This window comes from Rhipicephalus sanguineus, chromosome 1 (genome assembly GCF_013339695.2).
Source record: "Rhipicephalus sanguineus isolate Rsan-2018 chromosome 1, BIME_Rsan_1.4, whole genome shotgun sequence".
Lineage (NCBI taxonomy): Eukaryota > Metazoa > Arthropoda > Arachnida > Ixodida > Ixodidae > Rhipicephalus > Rhipicephalus sanguineus.
Genome location: NC_051176.1, coordinates 132,724,625 through 132,747,299, shown reverse-complemented (window position 1 = coordinate 132,747,299; position 22,675 = coordinate 132,724,625). Strand labels below are relative to the sequence as shown.

The following is a 22,675-nucleotide window of genomic DNA, read 5'->3' as shown; positions in this document are numbered from 1 at the left end:
CTAATTACGTGCTCATTTTTTTCCGGCTGATAAAGAAAGCCCGCGAAATATGAAAAATAACACGTGACTACGCTCTCACCCCCAAAGGAAACCAGCGCCCTCAAATAAGCTTACAGCAAACAACCGCTTTGCCTGTTGTCCGTTGCGAGAGACAGCGTTCCGCATTTTGGTAAGGGTACAGGTCGGGCGCCAACGATATGCGTGCAATTGCGCTGGGATTCATTCCGTTCAATAGTACGCCGCAATCCATATCTCACGGCCGACTGTTCTCATTGATAACGCGGCTGATGTTCTGATTACGGCCTGACTCTGTAAAACCAAGCGGTGCGTTTCTTAGGCCGGGGAGTGGCAGATAGGGCGATGCGTTTTTTTTTTCTTTCTGCATTTTTTTCTTGATACTGTCTACCTCATAGGGAGCCTGTTTGAGGGCGCTGGTTCCCGACGTGCGCAACAGTCTAGTCACGTGTCATTTTTCATATTTCGCGGGCTTTCTTAATTAAGCGGAAAAAATGAGCGCGCGATTAGCACGTTATTGAAAGTAGCGCAGTTAGATGCCATTTCATCATGCCTACATACGCCTCATTGACATTTTGACAATTAGGTGAGTACTTGTCGAGTTACAAATATAATTTTGACTAATTAATTAAACCTCATTAACGAAAAAATAGCAGTGGCTACTCCAGTGTACTAGGAACAATATTCAGTAGGTTTGCTTCGCGTAACGCCGTTCCTCTTTTTTTAAATCGTGCTGCATGATAGCTGGGACACCCTGTATATAGGCACCTACATGCTACTCTGTATAGGGAGGGGGACTGAGGACAGAAAGGCCGTATGAAGAGGACGGTAACAAAGGACAGATAAAGGAAAAAAGAAGGAAATGGGTGTGGTATATTTAGGTGAGATATTAAACATAACGGTTCCGATGTAGACACGTTTACAATTTATCAATTAAGTTAACGTCTTCGAATAACATGAAAATATATTTTAAAACTTGGCGTTGCTGTGAAGGAGAAGACATGAGACCAAAATATTAAACCGTGACTGAGAATAGTGCATGCCAGCCATTTTCTTTTTGTTACCTTCCAGTTACGCAGTTATGAATAGTATGACGTCAAAATAACTGTTTATCGCATTTCATCTCTCCTTAGTGTGAAGTTAGCGCTTGTTACGTGCAGTGCAAACAGAAGCACGCTCACCGAATCGGGGTCCTTGATGAGTTCCGAGGAGTTCTTGAATGGCCTGGGCAGTCCCGGAAATTGAATGTTGAGCGTACAGTATTTGCCCACAATTGTGTCACCGTCTTCTTCCTCGTGGCGCACCGAAAGGCACTGGTCGAACGAGCCCAGGGTTGCCAGCGAGCCCGTCATGACACCCATTGGCATCTTGCCGCTCGAGTCGGCCACTGCAAGCGGTACGCATGCGCGTGTGTGACATGCTTCACATTCAGTAAGTGACTAAGCGCGAATCATGATCCTATATATACCGCGTAAAACAGGAGAAATTTATGCAGGCATTCGGCAGCAGATAACCCTTTCATCTTAGCATTATATATATATATATATATATATATATATATATATATATATATATATATATATATATATATATATATATATATATATATATATATATATATCGCTACCTTTGAAAAGCACTGTCAGTTTCACAACCATGTCATTGTTTGTTGGGTGATTCCACGAGAGATCGAACATGCCTGTCCGGTCGCAATTTTTGTTTTGCCTGGGTTTTTTATTTATATGTTATGCGGGCACATTCAAAGTGCAAGGAACTGAAAATTTTATTTCCAAAAAACGCTCCCAGCGCGCCAAAAATATATTCAAAAGTGGCGGCACGGGCCTCCTGTTTTTGCTCGCTGCAATGTTTTCGGATTTCACGGCCGAATTTAGCGCGAACTATAAATGATGTGTCCCCCCCGCCACGGTGGTCTAGTGGTTATGGCGCTCGACTGCTGACCCGAAGGTCGCGGGATCGAATCCCGGCCGTGGCGGCTGCATTTTCGATGGAGGCGAAAATGTCTGAGGCCCGTGTACTTAGATTTAGGTGCACGTTAAAGAACCCCAGGTAGTCAAAATTTCCGGAGCACTCCACTACGGCGTCTCTCATAATCATATCGTGGTTTTGGGACGTTAAACCCCAGATATTATTATTATTATAAATGATGTGTCGAAAATATTTTTGCTGGTTATAACACGCATTACTGTGAATTGCATCCATGCTTTTTTATGCCGTCCTCAAACAGAAGAAAATGTGAAAAAATGGCAAACACGGCCGAAATCAAAAAAGGGTCCTAAGTTTGAGGCGCCTTGGCGCCTTTGCTATTACAAATAGAAACTCGAAAACAATATCAAATATAGAAAAAAGCGTTTGCAACATTTATACGGAAGATCATTTTCCTACAGGTAGCGCAAAAAAAGAAAAAAATAGTTAAAAAAGCGAGTTTTTTCGAAAAAGTACATTTTCAAAAAATAAAATAAAAAAACACCGGTCTCAGTTTTGACGACAATTTTTTATCGAAGAGCGCTTATGTCAGTGAACGCGTGGTGTTAATATTATACGTCCTCATTTGCTTTATTTACGAGATATAACTGGCCAAAATGACCCTTGCTGTGTGTGCTCACTTCAGTGCGACTGATGGTTGTTATTAGCTTGCATTGTGCGTAAATCTCAGTTTTAATTACTCTGCCGCAGCAAAACCTTGCTCTGGTGGCTTTTAGTCAAGGAAAATGTGTTCTCAGATTTTATTTGATTCTAGCGTGTGCGAAAGTGGGCTGCTGCCGCCCTCTAAAGGGTGATTCCACGAGAGATCGAACATGCCTGTCCGGTCGATATTTTTGTTTTGCCTGGGTTTTTTTATATGTTATGCGGGCACATTCAAAGTGCACGGAACCAAAAATTTTATTTCCAAGAAACGCCCCCAGCGTGCCAAAAAAATATTTGAACGTGGCGGCGCGGACCTCCTGTTTTTGTTCACTACAATGTTTTCGGATTTCACGGCCGAATTTAACGCGAACCGTAAATGATGTGTCGAGAATTTTTTTTGTTGGTTTTAATACGCATTACTGTGTCCATGCTTTTTTATGCCGTCCACAAAAGGAAAAAAAAACTGTGAAAAAAAAAGGCAAATCCGGTCCAAATCAACAAAGTTTGCTAAGTTTGATGCGCCCCTTGGCGCCTTTCCTATTTCAAACAGACACTTCAAAACAGTCTCAAGTATGGCAAAGAGCCTTTGCAACATTTATGCAGAAGATCGTTTTCCTACAGGCAGCGCAAAATAAGAAGAAAATAGTTAAAGAAGCGAGTTTTTTTCAAAAAAGTACATTTCAAAAAGAAAAAAACTTTGGGCCTCAATTTTGAATTTTTTTTAATCGAAGAGCACTTATGTCAGTGAAAACACCATGTTAATATGTATGTACGTCCTCGTTTGCTTTGTTCCCGAGATTTAACGGGCCAGAATTACCCTTGCTGTGTGTGCTCACTTCAGTGCGATTGATAGTTGTCATCAGCTTGCATTGCACGTAAATCTAGTTTAAATTATTTTCCTGTAGTAAATCTTTGCTCTGGTGTCTTGTCGTCAAGAAAAATGTATTCTCAAACTTTAATTGTGTCTAGCGTGTGCGGGGGTGGGCTGCTGCCGCTCTCTAAAGGCCTAACGCGTACGCAGTTTGCAGCTTATAACCTTAACTTACCCCGCCAGTACTCGCTAATCAGAGGCACGCGAGACACCGCGAACATATGGTTTAAGTCACTTTGTCAAAACGCTCCTTGTACACAGAATAAAGCATCTATATGCAGCGAAGGCCAATTTAATCTGTAACTAAACGCCACAATCAGCAGGCGCGCTGTTATGCAGTTCTTTTCTCACTGCCTGCTTGCTTCCCTTCCATTACGTGCATTGTACGCTCTAACCATCTTCCGCATTCGACGCACACTGTGCCTAAACAACATTTGTAAAAAGTTAGCTCAATCATTTCCGAGCCGTTTATTTGACTTCCCGCTATCACATGTTTTCGGCGTCGCAGATAACGTCTTCCTGTATCATCTCGACCTTTACTTCAGCGTTTCAAGAGCCATAAAACGTGCGGTGCAGCATGTTTAAGCCATGAGTGGCTGAAGCTGCTCAATTGATGATGTTTTGTTGCCACTTTACTAAACTGCTTTCCCAAGTCGAGGACAGCAGAGGTCATTGGTGGCGCCAGACAGACATTACCCTTAGTTTTCACAATGAGTGTGGCCTACAAATTAATTATTACAGCCCAAAGCGCTTAGACACCCTTAGTCATAAAATGTTTAGCCGTGAGCAGTTCTGGAAACGCATTCATGACAGCTGCGCAGATGTGAGATAATTTGTGCGGCGTCGTTCAGTATAAACGTTTCGACTTGCTCTAGGGGTAGCTGTTCACTACACGCGATGCCCGCGGCCCATGGCTACGTCCTATTATTCTGTGCCGATTATTTACGCGTTCACAAAAAGATTGCTGAGGAAAACATTTTCGTTGCGCAAATTTTCTTTGCTCTTTTTGTCGTTGCCTACCTCCAGAAGCTACTGTCATAGGCTGAGGATCTTCGCGACACCTACGAAGTCTGCTTGCATTGCTTTACGCTCCTCAAGGAAAACCTGTCTACATCTAACCGCGATGAGGTAGACCAGGCATTTCTTCAGGAAGAAGAAGCAATTGATATCTTTAACAGGCGCACCCATCTTTCCTCTGACGATTGTAGGCGAGATTGTAGGCTGCAAACTGTTTACACGTTAGCTATTTCGAGGGCGGCAGCAGCCCACTTTTGCACACGCTAGACACAAATAAAATCTGAGAACACATTCTTCTTGACGAAAAGCCACTAGAGCAAGGTTTTGCTGCAGCAGAATAATTAAAACTGAGATTTACGCACAATGCAAGCTGATAACAACCATCAGTCGCACTAAAGTGTGCACAGACAGCAAGGATCATTTTGGCCAGTTCTGTCTCGTAAACAAAGCAAATGAGGACATATGATATTAAAACCGTGTGTTCAATGACATAAGCGCTCTTCGATAAAAAATTATCGTAAAAATTGAGACCGGAGTTTTTTTTATTTTATTTTTTGAAAATGTAATTTTTTGAAAAAACTCGCTTCTTTAACTATTTGTTTCTTTTTTTGCACTGTCCGTAGGAAAATAACCTTCCTTATAAATGTTGCAAAGGCCCTTTTCTATAGTTGACGTTGTTTTCAAGTTTCTCTTTGAAATAGTAAAGGCGCCAAGGCGCCTCAAACTTAGGACCCTTTTTTGATTTCGGCCGTGTTTGCCATTTTTTCACATTTTCTTCTTTTTGAGGACGGCATAAAAAAAGCATGGATGTAATTCAGTAATGCGTATTAAAACCAGCAAAACAAATTTTCCACACATCATTTATAGTTCGCGTTAAATTCGGCCGTGAAATCCGAAAATATTACAGCGAGCAAAAACAGGAGGCCCGCGCCGCCACATTCAAATATTTTTTTGGCGCGCTGGGAGCGTTTCTCGGAAATAAAATTTTCGGTTCCGTGCACTTTGAATGTGCCCACATAACATATAAAAAACCCAGGCAAAAAAAAAATATCTACCGGGCAGGCATGTTCGATCACCTTGTTCTAACTCCGTTCTGCGTACTGAACACGCACCATGCCAAAACGCATAGCTCTATGGCAAAGATGTCGTGTGCAAAGCGATCGACTTAAGCTTAGGACCAACGAAACATTTGGCATTGTAATTTGAAGCGGCCAAGAACAATTCTGGCGATAGAATCGACATGTTTCATGTGCTCAATGACAGGGAATGCCACTTTTTGTTTCGTTTTCTTCTTCTTCTACGCTCTCTCTGTTGGAAAAGCTTCGAATGGTATATATTGTCATCTTTCTAGAGATCACATGCATTGAGTTAGCCAGGCAACAAACCACATTAGGTCATGCATTTCGCGGCCCGCAGCGCTCGTGTGACCACACTCCGAGGCAAGAAGCGTTGTGAGCAAAGAAGAAAGTGTGATCTATGATCTGTTAACCTTTCGTTTGCGGGGCCGGCTGTGGCTATTATTAGACAAACCCATCTGCTATGTTGCAGTTATCGCAAATTCGCAACTTTCTCCCTCTCTATCTCTCTCTCAGTGTGGTGTATCTTGACCCCTTTAAAATTACCGTCGTTCAGCATATAACTGCGAGCAGTCTTGCGCGCCCGAGGACGTGGGTAGCTATGTATATATACTTCCGCAACCAACAACGCTACACTTGGCACCGCACAGTGCAACCATCCATCGAGGTTACGGAGTTCAGTGCCCCTTTTTCTTACGGAACGCTCTCGCATATAATCCACAGTTCCGGAAGCACGTACTGCGAAAACGGGCTGGCTAGTTTGATGCCGCTTTTGCATAGATGGCCATCCGCGCGTTATACTGCGTTACCAATTGATAATCGTATAAAAACCACGCGGCGGGGCACAGATTGCCGTCGTCCGCGGGTTCGACGATGATTGGGTTACAAAGTGATTTCTCCATTGTTTTATTTCTTCCGCAAGCCGCCAGCAACGTGCCTCACAACTGTACTATAATCCAACTGGTTTGGAAGGAAGCAACTTCCTGGTCAAAGGGGGCGGTAGAAGAGGAGGAGGGTTCCGTGAATCTCATTCCGACCGACTCCGGCGTTTCCCACAGCTGCAACTAGAGCACTGCTGCGCGTTTTTCGAAGCCACAGACACACACGCAACCTTGCTATAAAGACACGTGGCCGTACGCATTATTTTTTTTTCTCCCCACTCCAGAACGAACGGTGCGCGATGTAATATGCAAGCAAGCCAGCGCTTTCGCATCCAGGCCCTCGACAATGAATAGATATATAATGGCAGAACAAAATTCTCAGCGCTCAGCGCTTTGTCCCTAATGACTAGCCTTGCGTGTGCGGGCTAGAAATGCGATCGCAAGGCTCCGTAATTATGTAAGCCCGCCGGGGCCCTATATAAAACTGCAGCACGGCCTATGGTTCCCGTGTAGCCCCTATGGCTGTGAGAACAGATACAGATTACTAGAGCCCCAGCGTTGCAATTTGCGGCGAGAGCTAGAGCGCTAAGCTACGGATGACGGGCAAAGTGACAGACGAGGACGTCTTTGCCCAATGCATTCGTCGTCCTTCGCTCAGCGCTGCAACTCTCACCACCACTTATGACCTACCAACTACAGTCCAATCCGCCCCTCCTTTAACCTGGTGTTATACCTATATCCGATATCTACAAGTTGAGGCGTCGATTACGTGCGCGGTCGTCACGCACTGTCCAACTCTGACGGGTGATGGATGACAACAGGATAATTTTGAAAAAGATCGATCCAACGCGCTGGAGAAAGTGAACCGGGCGCATGCAGCGATCAATCTCAACCAAACAACGCGCTTCAAGTACAGTGACTTCACCATACCTTGAAGAACAAAGTGTACAGTCGTATCAAGGATAGATAACATCGACGAAAACTGCAGAACTTATCGTGAACCGCGCTCAGAGATTACGTGAAGCACATACTTCTATTTTTTTTTTTTGTTGCGATAGCGATTATATCGACACTCTCGACGGGTTTTTGCCGTCGCCATCATGTTCCGTATAAAGTTCAAATCGATGACACCCCCCCACGCATCGTAGTATTGTTTTTCTGCGATCTCTATACGCAGAACAGCGATATTCGCGTCGACAACCATACGGTGGGAATCAAAACAAGACCGAAGTTCAGGGAAAGACGGAGTCTTAAAGTGATGAAAAATCGTCGAACAGGCAACGTCGCTGGAGCCAATGTTTCGACGAGGGGAATTGCTCTTTTTAAGGGCAGCAACTGCCGTCAGGGCAGCAACGACAGGTTACCCCTATCGAAACGTTGGCTCTAGTGACTATTCCTTTTCGACGGTTTCTCATCACTCCGGTTGGAAGTGGCTCATCCATCACAGGAGTATTTCAACTCAATAAACAGCGAGCGCTAAACGCAGCAGTCCCTCCCGGTTCGCGCTACGATGCACAAGAACGACTCGAAGCATTGCTTGTGTAACGATGTAATGCAAACAATGGCTAGAAGGCGAGAAAAAGAAGCGTGTTCTAATCGTGGTTCAGTAGGTCAGCACTTTGTCTACTGAATGTAAAATAAAATGCTAGTACAGCCTCCTTTAAATGAGTCCTGTGCCATCCTTCGTGATGGTGAAAAAACGCATACAGCGGAAAGCAGACGCTGATGTGAACAGCTCAGCCAAATATGCAGCCGTGCGCGGCAAGGAGAGTTTACAAGCGAAGCGCGAAGTTCCCTTACAAAAATTGGTTTCACCTGTCTGTCACCTATGAGTCACCACCCAGTCACCCCAGTCACCTCCCTGTAGACTTGACCTTTCTGCAGACCCCGAGCAGACTTTTCTGATAATGTGCGCCCAGAGTGTGTGCGTGTGGATGTATATAATATATATGTATGTATCTATATATTCTGGACCATGACACATTTGATAATAATGATTAAATGGATTTCACCTTTCAGTCACACACTGATAGGGGGTGACAGAAAGTCTGTCACTTGTCTTCACGTGCTCTGCACCTGGGTTGTTCATGGTCTGTAGAACTTCTGCAGAAAGGCTGCAGCTTTTCTGGAGCACCATGCGACAGCCTGCCAGCTGGCAATTGGAATTCGCTAATTAAAATAGCGTTGCGCATTTGGCGGGTGTAGATTAACAGATCTGTGTGTTTTATGGCTACCCAACATCCAGCATAAATTTACATGCATTCTGTGAACGTGTAAATTTAAAATTTTGAAGCGTAGGAATTTTCCCACCGGTACTGAATGGCAGGTGAAGATACCACGGCTATATATACCGGGTGGTCGGTGTTAGGTTGTGAAGCGCGAGTGTGCGGTATTTACTTTGCTGTTGTTGCGTGTACGCTGTGGTCGTGTGTTGGTGGGTGTATGTACGGTATTCTACCCCTGGATGCTGCATGTTACCTGACTTGTGGTTCTAACGCAAAGGGTAGCTCTTACTATTTTTTTCATCCGCGACAAAGCTCCGCATATTTTCTGCATAAATGCTGCTGAAATTCTGCAGGCGATCTGCAGACATTCTGCCGGCATGCTGCATCCTGGCGGCTACAAATGCTCTGCAGACTTTCTGCAGGAAGGGTGTTCCAATTGCCTACTGGGAGGTGACAAGGGGTGACAGAAAGTCTGTCACTTTTCTTTCCGCATTCCGAATCAGGGGTGACTCGTGATCTGTAGAATTTCTGTAGATTGGCTATAAGTTTTTTTGTAAGGGTTGCCACTTTTTCAAGCGCCCTGTCTTCGTATAGAGGCCCGTCCGCTCTCTCTCTTCGGAGCTGCCGACCGCTGCTTTATGGCGTCATACAGCGGATTGCTGCTATAGGCCGATAGCTGACATAAACCAAGAGAAAATTTGAGATCAGATGCGCTTCTTGCCACGTGGTGCCGACACGTGCCGGTGCCGCGCTCTATAGTGTGCAAAAACTGCACAGTAGCAACACTGCCGAACATCTAAATCACACGGGGAGAGAGCGCTCACATTTCATAAAGCGCGCTGACGTACTTCTTCCCCCCCCCCCCCCTCACCCGCCTTGTGTAGCTTTTAGCGCGCTCGTGGGGACCAAAGCAGAGAGAAAGCGCTTAAAGCGTGCGACATATCCCTGCAACTCCGCTCGTTCTATGGCGATAGCAATTATATGGACACTCTCGGCGGGTGTTTGCCGTCGCCGTCATGTTCTGTATAAATTCCCAATCGATAACATGCTCCCGCGCATCGTATGTTCTACCCGCGGGTGAAAGCGCGCGAGCGGGGGCGACGAACGCGGCTGAAGCAGGGATGAAACGAGCCGGCCCATGTCCGCCGCATGGAGGGCGCGTGCAATAACGTCATCCGCATGCGAGGCCTGCGGTCGATTGCTGCTCAACCAAGGAGGAAACGCCCCGCCCGTCTTGAAGGAGCATGAATGGACGCGAGGGGGAGGGGGGCGGAATTTGTCGTTCGCTGTGAACTTTGATTATGAGGGCGCGGTTGCTATCGCTGGCGCGCGCGCTATCTCGGCAGGCATCAGCAGACGGATCGTATACTCTTCTACGCGCTGAGCTCTCAACGCGAAGAGACTGTGCGAAAACCGCTTCTCTCTCTGGAGCGGCGGTATTCTATTACACCCGCGTTTTGTAGAGTTATTCGAGACCAGATCCAAAAGTTACCTTCCAGCCCTACTTCGCATACCATTACAATTTGTTGCTATCGCATTCATTGCCTCGCCCTTGCGGTGATACTGTGATTTTATGCAATCATCCCTGCCACAATCGCGCGACCGCAGCTGACACTACGCGCACGACTATACTGCCACGCCCGCTTCTTGTTTTATTTTGACGTATTCGGGTTTGACCAGCAAGGACGGTTAGCAACACTCGACGCTGACCGCGCCGCAGTGTTCGAGGAGCTTCGCGATTGTAGTAGATCACTTTGTTAAGATTGCGCGCAGGACGCCAAAAGTCTATATTATTCCAGAGCTTGCGCTACCACCAGTGAAAAGACTGGATAGTTCGGTGCGTGATGTATAAAAGACGGCGCGTCCCAGCCATGAGCAGATCAGCCGATGCCCAGTTCGCCGCTATCAGTGTACAGCGTGTATTGCTGTAGTTTGAGTTTTCATTTCCCGGCCACAAGTTCGGCCAAATAAACAGTTTCATCTTGAACGCGCCGACTGCTCTCTTCGTGGACGTCACGATCCCTTGACAATACATACATAACCGATGAGAAAGCGTCTTGACACAGCGCCCGGTAACGAGTGGCTGCGCACGATTTCCAGCTTGTGTGCTGTTAATCATATAGATTATGTAAGTGCGATAAGCAAACGAATGATCTGAAAGAGTGTGCTACCGCGTAAAACCACATGCACACCACGTAATTCCCTTTACTCAGTTGTCACGGTCTCATGTATTTAAGAACATAGGCAAACCAATACTGCGATCTCTGGCGCGCGCGTTATCTCGGCAAGCATCAGCAAACGGCTCGTATACCCTTCTACGCGCTGTGCTCTCAACGCGAAGAGACTGCACGAGAACCGCTTCTCTACCTGGAGCGGCCGTATTCTCTTACACCAGCGTTTTGTAGAGTAACGCGAGATCTGGTCCAAAAGAGTTCGCATACATTGCTTTGCCATGGCCATTGAAACTGTGATTTTTATTTGAAGGATTGGAAAAAATATTGCAGCGATCGATTCCAAAGGCAATAAACGCCGACACTGAGGTCATTCGATGATTACTTGGAAAAGTGTTTCAGGATGCCTCTAGTGATTGTGTCACGCCGTGATGCACAAGGTGGTCGTGAAAGGACAACTTGGTGAACGAACAAAAAAAAAGCAAATAATAGGAGCAACTAGATGGAAATCAAATCAAGTTGGCAGCTGCATATTACGAACTGCTAACTCACGTTCTCTTCGCGAACGACCTAACTCACGTTCTTTAGCGTTCCCTGCCGATTGTTTGTACCTGCTCTCGTTGGCAGCGATCGCGGAAGAAGAAAAAAACGTTGCTCAAAATTCCACATTACTGATCTATCGCGCTTTGTTTGTTGGTTTGTTTTGTTCGTTTGCTTGTTTGTTCGATTAAAAAGCGCAATGTTATTGCAATTTGATGGATACTTCTTGCTCTGCACTTTCAAAAGAACCACACAATTCATGGTCCCGCGTTCAATGGAGCGCTACAGCCTACAAATGGCCGGGAATTCTTTGCGGAAGAGAAGAGGCACTTCCGGGTTCCTCTGTGAGACTTTTCGACGCTATTTCCTTGCACGATTTGCGAGAGTTAGCTTTCAGTGGTCGTCGCCTTTCTGCTCTTCGGAAACTGCGCTGAAGCTTCCCAGAGCAAAACACGCAACCAAGCGAACGGTGCAAGCAAAAATGGGAGGGACGCAATTTAGCTTGCTGTTGGCGTTTCGAAAACGAGTAATACAATTCCCGAGACAATGGACGTGCTCGAACGCGGCAGCACGATGATTTCCAAGCGTGTAGATTTTGAGCAACGCTTAATACTCTAACAAGCGCTTCATGACGTTTGGAAGGTTGTCTCAACGGTTTCATTGTCTTCGCAGCCCAAGCGGCTGGCGTTAACGACATTGGTGTCATAAATGATAGAGTCGTATCGTCCTTTGGCCTGTGCAGTGTGGCCACATATCTATAGCTTAACCATGCAACGTCACGTATGTTACATGATGTATACCGGAGACATCCGTTAGCTAATGTAATAGCGCGCAGGAACCGGAAAATATGAGAACCGTCCTTTTTCTATTACCAGAAAGAAATTTTCAATTCAGAGCGATAATAATAATAATAATAATAATAATAATAATAATAATAATAATAATAATAATAATAATAATAATAATAATAATAATAATAATAATAGAAGAAGAAGAAGAAACAGGAGTGGGTGTGAGCCTGTGATGAGTGAAGTGCGCGTTCGAATTGTGCGCCTTTGAAAAATGCGCAAAATGAAAAGAAGACTACCGCGCGCAAACGGTGACCAACGAAGACGACGACGTCGAAACAACTTCCAGCACGAGAGCACGTGGCGCAAACGTTTGACGTGCAAGTGGCCCAATGAGAAAACAACACGGATCATTTCAGGGGCCAATCACTTGCCAACACCGAGATCCAGCAATCTCCAATGAGGAGTGGACAAGTGTGCCCGAGGGCAGAAAAAGCCTGGCCTCAGAGGGTTCCGGGGGAGTTCGAAGGGAACCAGACAAGCGGAAGGTTGGAACCGGACCGGGCGCTGAAGACAGGCCGTCGGGTTTCGGACCCGAGCCTCCAGGACTTCAACCGGCCGGAGCCTCCTGCCGTCGCGTTCCCGAGCGAGGCACCACAGCCATGGTACGCGAACTCCTGCCCAAGGCCTGCGGACTCCGGTGCCGGCAGGCAACCTAGCAGCAGCAGTTGGGCTACGGGCCCGAGCTGCGCATCCATTGCCGGGCCAGGTTGCCCCTGGCGTCTCATCGTACCGGCCAGCAGCCAGTTAGCCCGCGTCAACTCTCCATGCCGGAGCCAGCGCGTTCCCGTCGCGTGTGAGTCACCCCGCCCGAAGCCATTTGGTGAGAATGAACTCGTATTCTTCACCGCTCCGCTGCTCAGCCGCGTCAGAACTAGACTCTCTAGTTTAGGTCTTTGAACTCGCCTTTTGTTGGTTGTTAAGAATATTTTTCCGTGTGCAGTGAACCTTTTGTTGAATGTTTGGCTTTAGATTGTTTTTCGCGCTAATGGTTTATTAAATGTCTTTGTGTGTGTTGAAACCAACGGCTTTGTCCTCAATAATGCAGGTTCTTTTGCTCTTCACAACAGCTCTCTAAGACTTGAGCGTCGGAGAGCTGTTGTGAAGAGAAAAAGAACCTGCATCACAGAGCCACAGTTGAAGGTGAACATTGGGAGGTTATGCAACACGGTCTAATCTGAAACTGGAAGGATCCGCTGATGGGCGAGTTGGTACATGTCTTGAAATATACTGAGTATGTGCAGCGCAATGGTACGAAGACAAGAGAAGACACACAAACGGCATAGACTGGCGCTGGAATTCATTTAAAAAAAAATAACCCTTCATTCTAATTGACACTGAACATCTCTTAGCACTTAAAAATTTCAGACTATACGATCCGCCCTACTCTGCGAAAGCGCGGACTCCTTTAGCTCCTGCGGGAACGCGGTGTTGTTTTTCTTTTTTTTTTTTCTTTATTGAGCATCACTGAGGATTAGAGAATGGGGTATGCATGGAATAAACCCCTGCTGCCCACTGTAACAAGGACGGAAGGTCAGCGGCAGCGGCGTCATCGTATCGCTCTTGGTGGCTCGCGGAACAGGAAGGAGCCGGTACGCGGTGTCAGTGGAACACAGCCAGCCCTCTGCTCGCAGCTGGCGCCCGTAGGCGCGTCGGGACGGCGCGACCTCGAATATGGGCGACGACGAGAAAGGGCCCTCCACGCGCCGCATTACCAACTTCCGCACGCGCCACTCCGGAACTCGAGATGCGGGACTCGTACCACGGTTGTCCGGCAGGACTCGCACGTCCGCCAGGGAGAAATGACCGCTGGTGGCATCTAAAGACAACGATCTGCAGAAAAGAAACGACCCGGCCCGGCCCGACGACCGCGCGCGAGAGCGCCAGCGTGGATGCTTTTTGCGAGCAACTCCTTTCGTCGGCCCTGCACACCGCCTTGGGGGCGCTCGAACAATCAAATGTTACATCGAGGCGATGAGGTTTCGTCGCCTGCGTGAGAGCTGCGTGCGCTGAACGCGTTCAGTATAAAAAGTCACGCGTCGCGGATCGTCTACGGGAAGTCAGGATTCCACGATATGGGCATCGCAAAAAAAAGAAAAAAAAAAGGAGTGGGCGTCTGGTATACAGTACTGTACACCGATGCTGCGATAAGGCGACGCTCCGTTGAAAGTTCAAGAGGTGCGAGAAGTAACGACGAGCCTGAATGCGATGCGGAAACACCCTATGAATAGTTGCCCCTTTCCTTCCACGTTGTTTTTTTTTTTCTCATACGAGCTGCAACGCGCTATCAGCGTAATAACGAAACCAAAACACTGGATAACTTAGTGATAGTACATTTGCCTGTCTATTTCGGTGAGGCGGAAGAACAGGTATACGAGCTGCTTCCAAACAATAACATTTATTTGAAGATGGTGGTCTTCTGGGTCAGTTGATTCAACATTTGTAAACGTATGAGCGGAAAAACAGCAGTAAAAGAAAGGAATTGACAGGACAGACGCTGGACAGTGGGGGGGGGGGGGGGGGGGGGGGGGCAGTGTCCTGTGAATTCCTTTCTGTCTGTTCTTGCTGTTTTTGTGCTCATACTTTTACAAAGTGGCATTCATGCTCGCAATTTTTTTCCTTCAGAATAAGGCTGAAATAAAATAAATTTTCAGTTAAGATTTGACCCGCCTATATATATATATATATATATATATATATATATATATATATATATATATATATATATTATAAAGGCGATTTATTGAGTGTGTAGCTGGTCGCTGGTCGCGCAATGCACCGAGAGCAGTTCGCTTGCTCGAGCCTCTGCTGCACACTCTATGATCGATGATGCTGCCTCTGCGCCAGAGTACTTCCTCTTCGTTACAATATATATATATATACTGAGAACTATGCGTACAAGCAGCAAAAAGTATTTCAAACTCTCACTTCATTCGCGTGTCAGTCCTTGGTGCGCCGCCTGGGTGAATACTTAGGACGGCTGATCAGCACGCTGTCTTCTCGGCCAGTAATGGGAGTAGTCCTAGCCATAGAGTTTCCTACAATACTTACTAGAGGGAACTCTGGCGCTAGTGTCTATGGGAGCTGCAATGCATGACGCTTCAGCCAGCATGGGAATGACGGGTAGCACACAAATATTTGTCTAAACTTCGTTCTTTCGGCTCCGTTTGGCTGCGAGTCGCCTGCATCCGCTTTGTCGCCAAACGAAGTTCAGCAAAAGTCAGCAGTTCCACTTCACCACTTTAACTTTTTTAGGCTCACCAAATCAAACCTGGTCACGAAGTTCACAACGATCCATTCTTTTATCCGAAACGAACGCCAAAACACAGCAATAAACAAAGCCACAAGTACGTTTGAAGCCGCAAGCACGAAGACTAGGCAAATTTGTGTACTACCCATGATTCCCATGGTAGCTGAACGATCGCAGCGCCAGAGTCCCCTCTAGTTAATTTTAGGAAACTCTACGGTCCTAGCAAGAGCCATCACTCACGTGATGCGTCTCCCAGAGTTGGTGGCGCTTGGCCTCTTTGCATTGTTCTCTGTGTCTTCTTAGTGAGAAAGAGGCCTCGAAAAAGGCGAATTGAACGTGGCGATGCACATCGTCTATCTTCGTGCGCCGCGCCACTCTGCTCGTCCCACTGGAAGGTTTCTAATTTGCGCAACTGTGCCTTCACAATATCTATGTACATGACTCCGTAGCACGCCTGAGCGAGGACAGCAGTGACCAGAGTTCGGAATACGTCGGTGCAGGCTCCGCCAAAACAATTTTCGATGCTCTAGGCGACGTTAAATACGAAGCTCCATGACTTCCGAAGCTGTGTCACTCGTTGGCTGTGGCATTATTTTTAAATGGGACACCCAGAATTCAGCCATGCGTTAATTACGACATGAAAATTCCTTCAAGAGCAAATAAGATTCGGGCCCCTTCCAGATGGGATCCTCGGATGACCAGTAATTGCGAACAAAACTCTATTCAGTGATACGTTTACTACTCGTTGCTTTCGGTTGTGTGACTGGCCCCTCCTGGTGATAACAATAAGTGTAACATTTTATGTGCCAAAACCATGTGATATGATTATGAGGAAGGTCGTAGTCGGGGACTCCGGAAAACTTTAGACATAATGCTGTTCTCTAACGTGCGCCTAAATATAAGTACCGGGCGTTTTCGTATTTTGTCCCATGGGAATGCGGGAGTCATCGGGAATCGAACCCGCCCACCCTCGTGCACCATCTATGCAATATTCATTACATGATTAATCACTGTTTCTTTTTTTTACATATTACAACCTTTACAAGCATTCTATATAAGCACTTGTGGAGTATTGGGAGAAAAGGATCCACAGAAGGCCGGTGTCTGTATTTGCCATTTGTATAGTATACATCACGGAGAGGGGCCTTTTTTCTACAACACCCAACAAGCATGTGCTTGATTCGCGGTTTGTGCCCACGTTTTCCAACCTTGAGCGGAATGTCAGAACAGAAATATTCACATCTTAATACCAGGGACCCAGGCAGGTCCAAACCTCAAGGACTCGCCCCAAGAACGTCCGTCAGGGGACCACAATGGCAATTGCGAGCTCGCGGCTTCAGATGCGCGAGGGCAGTCCGACGCAGCACCAATTGATGCAACGGCGTCCTCTCGGCGAACATGTAGGCCTACCATGCGTGAAGCCTTTTTGTGCAACCTACGGAGCGGCTACATTCGGGCTGTTTGGGAACTGAGTGCGCATCGGGGGCAAGGACAATGCATAAGACTCACCTTGAGAAGACGAGCTTTACCGTCCAACCCCCGTAACACTACCGCAGTGACCGGGACGTAGTAGGTATAGAACAATAGAATTCCAAATACGGCAAAAGGTAGAAGATGGCAGAGGATCAATATAAATGCGCATATAAATGTTTGCTTCTTCCGGACCGCGGTGTATTGGTGGGGGCGCGTACGAAAAACCTAACTTAAAATTCTTAAAGGGGTCATGAACCACTTTTCCAAGTAATGATCTAATGGCCTCAGTATCGGAGTGTACTGCCTCCCGAATCGATTGCCGCAAAAATTTCTCGAATCCGTCAAGAATCAGCGGAGTTACGGGGGTTTGGCGCACGCTCCCAGCGCTTTCTCTCTTTTCTCGTGCCGACGAGCGCACTGGAAGCTAGACAGGGAGGGATGGCATGGGGGAAAGAAGTTACGCCAGCGCGCGTCATGAAACGCGATCGCTCTCCCGCTGTGATTCGCTTGCGCGAGTGCGGCTACCGTGTACTGAGGAGTGCGGCGCCGGCAAGTGGCGGCACCCCGCGGCAAGAAGCGCATCTGATCCGAACGCCGCTCTCGATTTACGTCGGCTATCGGCCAATAAGCATGCTATGTCTCTTGCGACGTACAGCGGACAGACGCCCCGCCCACCGACGAGAGTGAGAACCGGCCTCTGTTTGAAAAGAGGGTGCCTGGGGAAACGGCAACTTCGCGCTCCGCTTGTGGCCATTACGCGGCGCGCAGGACTGTAATATTTGGCAGAGCAGTTCATAGCCGTGTCAGCTTTCCGCAGGATGTGTTTTTTCAATCAGCCCAAGGGGTGCTTCATGACCCCTTTAAGAGGGTGGTCGGTAAGCAATTATCATCCCAAAATAAATAGCACGAGAAACGCATGCAATGAATACATTTTAGCTACTGCAAAAATAATAAATAAATCAATCTTAATATCACTGGTACTGTGTCATAGCCTCCTTGTTACTGTTGATGCTTTTATCGGCCACTGCTTTGTTTTCTGTATACTATCAACGGTTCCGTCCCCTAGAGGCCTCCTGCCCTCACACGCGTGGCATTCAGACGTGGCATTCAGACAGTAAAGAGCCATTACCGCAAGTATGACAACAAGCACTCGTATAATCGTTAAATTAAACGCTTAAATGCCTTTCGCAACGAGGACATACCAAGGTTTCACCATATAAATATACCGTGCGCAACTGTACCTCATATTGTCGGCCATCCTTTAGTAAGTGGCTGGATGAAGAATTGCCGCCCCTCTCCGGGTAGGCCCCCTCTTCAGTATACGTTCTCCAGTCCTCCCCCGTCCCTTTACAACTTATCGATTTCCCCGCTAAATAACACAGTTCTGAAGGCGCCAAGAACTTCTCCGTCTAATATATTGAATGAATGCGTAAGAAACATTTTCAGCACGAGCAAGCGCTTCTGATTTAGGTAGTCATTCGTAGCGGCATGATTGTCGCTTACATGCGTATTGCCGGTGTTTTAACTCTAGCAATTCTGAAATAGGATATTGGGCTTAGCGCTGTTTCGCATCATTCGCTTCAACTTTGAAGCAAGACTGAATCTATTGGTGCATATAGCTGAAATATTTTCTTAATTCGCCTGATTTGCCCAGGAAAAGAAAAACAAATCGCCGGTATATGCACAGTTGGTGATCAGAAGCAAGTTGTGGCGAAGAAATGGACCAGAACAGGAATCAAGAAATTCATTATGTCGAGCGACGTGAGGGAATACGGTGCAACCTCGTTGCGAAACTCAAGAAAAAAATACACAGAATTTCTTCAATTTACCTTCATTTTCTTTCATTTAGCTTATTTTTTAAGGTACCTAAATGCCGACTTTCCTATACGGTGAAATGTGGCCCAAAGTTTCTCGAGCGAGCTCCAAATCAACAATTATGTTATCTTTTTTATGAGCCCATGTTCAACACCCGCCTCAAACACAGCATGGCTTCAGGTTTGAAGCAGCTTTCTACGCAAAATCACTGAATTTTGAAGCGGTCATCACGGAGCATTCCACACTGCTCACATGCGTTGTGCGACATCGTTGCTCTGATAACGGGTTCTTATTCAAAGGGAACTCGACCTTCTCGCCCCTATTATTCCATCAGTTACTCAGCTTTCAGCACGGCCGCGATGCGAACTTCAACCACCTCACAGGTCTGACAACGTAGGAAGGAAATGAGCGGTTCTTTCTCGCGGTGCCGAACCCTGAAATGCCACAGCTATAGAACAAAAACGAAAGTCAATGTACGTATGCACATATCATGATGCCTGAACATTATTTCGAGTGACTGAACTGCTCAAATAACAATAGGCTATTAAATCAATTCTAGAACAGCAGCCCCTAAATCGTTTTTCGATCATCAGTGTTTCTGGGCGCCTTAAGCATATTTCTATATTCGCTGAGCACACATCACGGCGAAAGCGCTTCGCTTAGACAACGAGCAAGCGTTCGACCGATCGCACTATACGGTGGTCTATTTCTCAAAGGTTACGCCCCTAGGAAACGTACGCCATTTTACTTGGACATCTGAATCAATGGAGGGCAGTTAGGAATCGACTTCTGCTACTTTCTCATCCGCGTCCAGCATATGAATAAGGGGCTAGATTGAAGAAACGCATTTCGCAGAATGATAGAAGCAGGAAATAAAGAAGGTGACCAATTCAAGCCCTGACTCGACGAAGTACGCCCTGTTGTTTTATTTAGTTCTCTCCCTGTCTGGTTAGCACTCCTTATAATATAATGCACCACCAACCAGCTCAAACCTACGACGTATATCCAGACAACGCGCCTCAGTGAATTGCATCTACGATTACAAGCGCTTTCTTTTTCTTCTTTTCGTGGCTTGCATTGAACTAACTTATTGGACAACAGCTCAGAAGGACGCCCTCGGCGGTTTAGTGCAGTGACCCCGCATCATACGCTCACTCCCTGTGCCATGTTCTATACCTCTGTACGCAGGACTGAAGAAGGTGCGGCTGAAGCAAGCCAAGGTGACCTCGAGTACGTGTAGTAACTGACGAGCCCGCTTAGCGCACTATAGTCTCACGAAGACTGCCTCTCTCAAGCTTTCTTTCCACTTGCCTGCGGCTGCTATTATTCAGCAGTTTCGGAACATGTCTCTTTACAGTCTTGATCAGAGGTCGCAGCAATGCGAAATAGCTCGCAGCACTAAAAGTGAGAAGAGGGAGAGCGCCTCGGGAGTGTTTTAAATTAAAAGGAGTGAGAGAGTGGAGTGGATCTAGGCGTACGATTGTGGACGTACTATAAACGGCGAGCGTAAACGCGATTGCTTTCGCCACACCGCCGCCCTCTCGTGACACAAGCCAGGTAGCGAGGAGCCTCCTTCTCCACCCATCGTACTACGCGCACGATCCCCGCCTTCCGCAATCTTGGGAGCACGCGCGCGCGCCCACCACGCAACATTCCGCGCAGCCCCCTGGCGGCGCGACGATGCACCTGATAGGGCACGTCCGCATGAGCCGACACGTCGTTTCGGTGAGCCATGGGGACGACGGCCAGCGCCACGAGGGGGCAACCGTGGCAGCATACACCGGCTCGGTCACGTAAGCCAGTCCCAGACTGACCAACGCTACAGGAACGGACTCCTCCTCCCGGAGTCCTGCCAGTGCAAACCCTTCGCAGGAGCCCCACGCTCCCGGTCAACGGTCGCGGCCGCCGTCCGGCTCAACGTTTTTAGCTGTATTTGCGTCCTTCTCTCCTTACGTAAGACGCACAGAGCGGGTGCACGTATACGACCTTCAAGCTGCCAAAGGACAAACGGCACGCTTTCGGGAGCACGCAGCCGCTACTTGGCCGAGAGCAAGTGGTCTAGAGGAGTCCCCGTCAGAGGCTCCCACAGGGTGGACGCGGTGCACCATGACATTTGCGGAGTCTGATGGTGGTGCACCTATGTGGAACGCCCTCGCCTTCACGAGTGAGTGGTGGTTGAAACGTTCATCAGGAAGATTAACTCGGAGGACTTTAGTCTTGCTTGCTGCATGGACGCAGTCATAAGCTGATTAGCCTCGACAAAAACTGACGGCTTTGAGTGGAATTAATTACTGGGTGTTCACCTCGACAGCAGCACTCGGAATTAGCGGTAACAGATGGGAACGGCAGTTCTAGTCCCCTTCGCGAATTGTGGCTGTGCGTCAGTCTTCTTTCTTTCGTGCGCTATAGCCAGACGGCAGCAGCTGCGCACTCACAATAGAAGTAGCGCACATATTTGTTTTATTCGGCAACTTTCTGTGCATCGTACTGCTGCTGAACGATGCGAAACGGAGTACTTGCGATTTTGTGTGTCGGCGTTCCAAGTTTCCTAGTGGCCTCTGACGTTGGGAAACGAAGTTCTCTTATGGTTAGATGCATTGTGGGTGTAAACTTAACAAACATCGTAGCACAACGTGCTTGCGTCGTATCAATACGTTGACATGCTCATACACTAATGGTTTAGGCCTTTAGGCTTCCAGTCCATGCCTTCAAGGCGACATGCGCCAGCTCCGCGCTAAATACCTTTCATCTGATACGTTAACGTCCGTAAAAGTCATTCACAGAAAAGAGGGAAGCGGCATTTACTAAAGATTGCTGCTTGCCCCTGCTAAGCAGAAGTTTGTGGATAGATTCGCAGAATAGTATGACACTGAAACATTCGTCTTCACGACGGTGTAGCGATTGGATGGTATATGATGACACTCACGGCGTATGGCCCAGTCCCGTAGGCGCCTGATTCCAAGAATGACCTTGAGGAGCGCTGCCTGGCAGTCCCCGGAGATCTCGGCCTCACCGCTGACTCTCACCAGCGCCGGGAACACGTTCTGCACCACCTGTTCAGCCGTCGTGCGCAGGGCATCCTCCATCAAAGACCATTCCCGGGTTATTGACTCGGAGTCCTGCACACACGCGCAAAACGATACTAATCACTTCAGGAAAAGGAATACTCGCGTTGTAGGGAAGTGTGTAGGCAAAGTACTAGCTCCGAGGAATTAATCGTACTTCGTGTCACTATGCCCCAGAGGTCAATATTCTCATCTGCAGAGAAGAGACAGAGACAAGGGGGCTTGTTGGCAAAGGGACGTTCCGTTTGGCGCAGCGTCAAATCGCTCTGACCTGCAGAAATGTCCCGAAAGCCAGTTTAGCCACTTGTCTATTGCATCTGTAGATGCATTCAGCGACCAGACGTTTCTCACTCTGTATGCGGCACCGCCAAAAAAAAAAAAAAAAACCACTACCCAAGTGAGGACTAAAAGACTCAACGCACGAGATTCTTGGAGGCGACGGATGCTAGTGGTCTATATCTGTTGTGCCCCCTGTGTCATCTTACTGTATCCGTGGTTTTCCTTTTTTTTTTCCTGCATTCTCATCCCGTGTGGCTTACCCTGTGGTTACGTTATTCTATGACATCGGAACTATTGGCAACAAAGATGCTAGCAACTTCTCAACAGGTTTAAATTGCTGCATTAGTGCAAGGATGTAATAGAGTGGAGGTAACTCCATACAGCTGATCGTCTGGCTACAAAATTAAGGGGGGCAAAGATCTGCATTAATAAAACAAAAAATCCGGCAGATCCCACGCACTGTGGGAATCGATGTAATGCGAAGCAGCCAGCAAAGAGCTGCA

At 47.3% G+C, this 22,675-nt stretch overlaps 1 protein-coding gene across 1 annotated transcript in view; it reads right to left on the bottom strand.

Annotated features, from left to right (window-relative positions):
• The window catches only part of LOC119398442 (nose resistant to fluoxetine protein 6-like), an 80,465-nt gene that overhangs the window by 39,889 nt on the left and 17,901 nt on the right, over nt 1–22,675 (bottom strand). Inside the window, exons 2-3 of the mRNA XM_037665352.2 lie at nt 21,755–21,947; nt 1,197–1,402 (exon numbers count right to left, since the gene is read on the bottom strand). Of these exons, the coding sequence (XP_037521280.1) occupies nt 1,197–1,402; nt 21,755–21,947 (399 nt within the window). The remainder of the gene's footprint in view (nt 1–1,196; nt 1,403–21,754; nt 21,948–22,675) is intronic.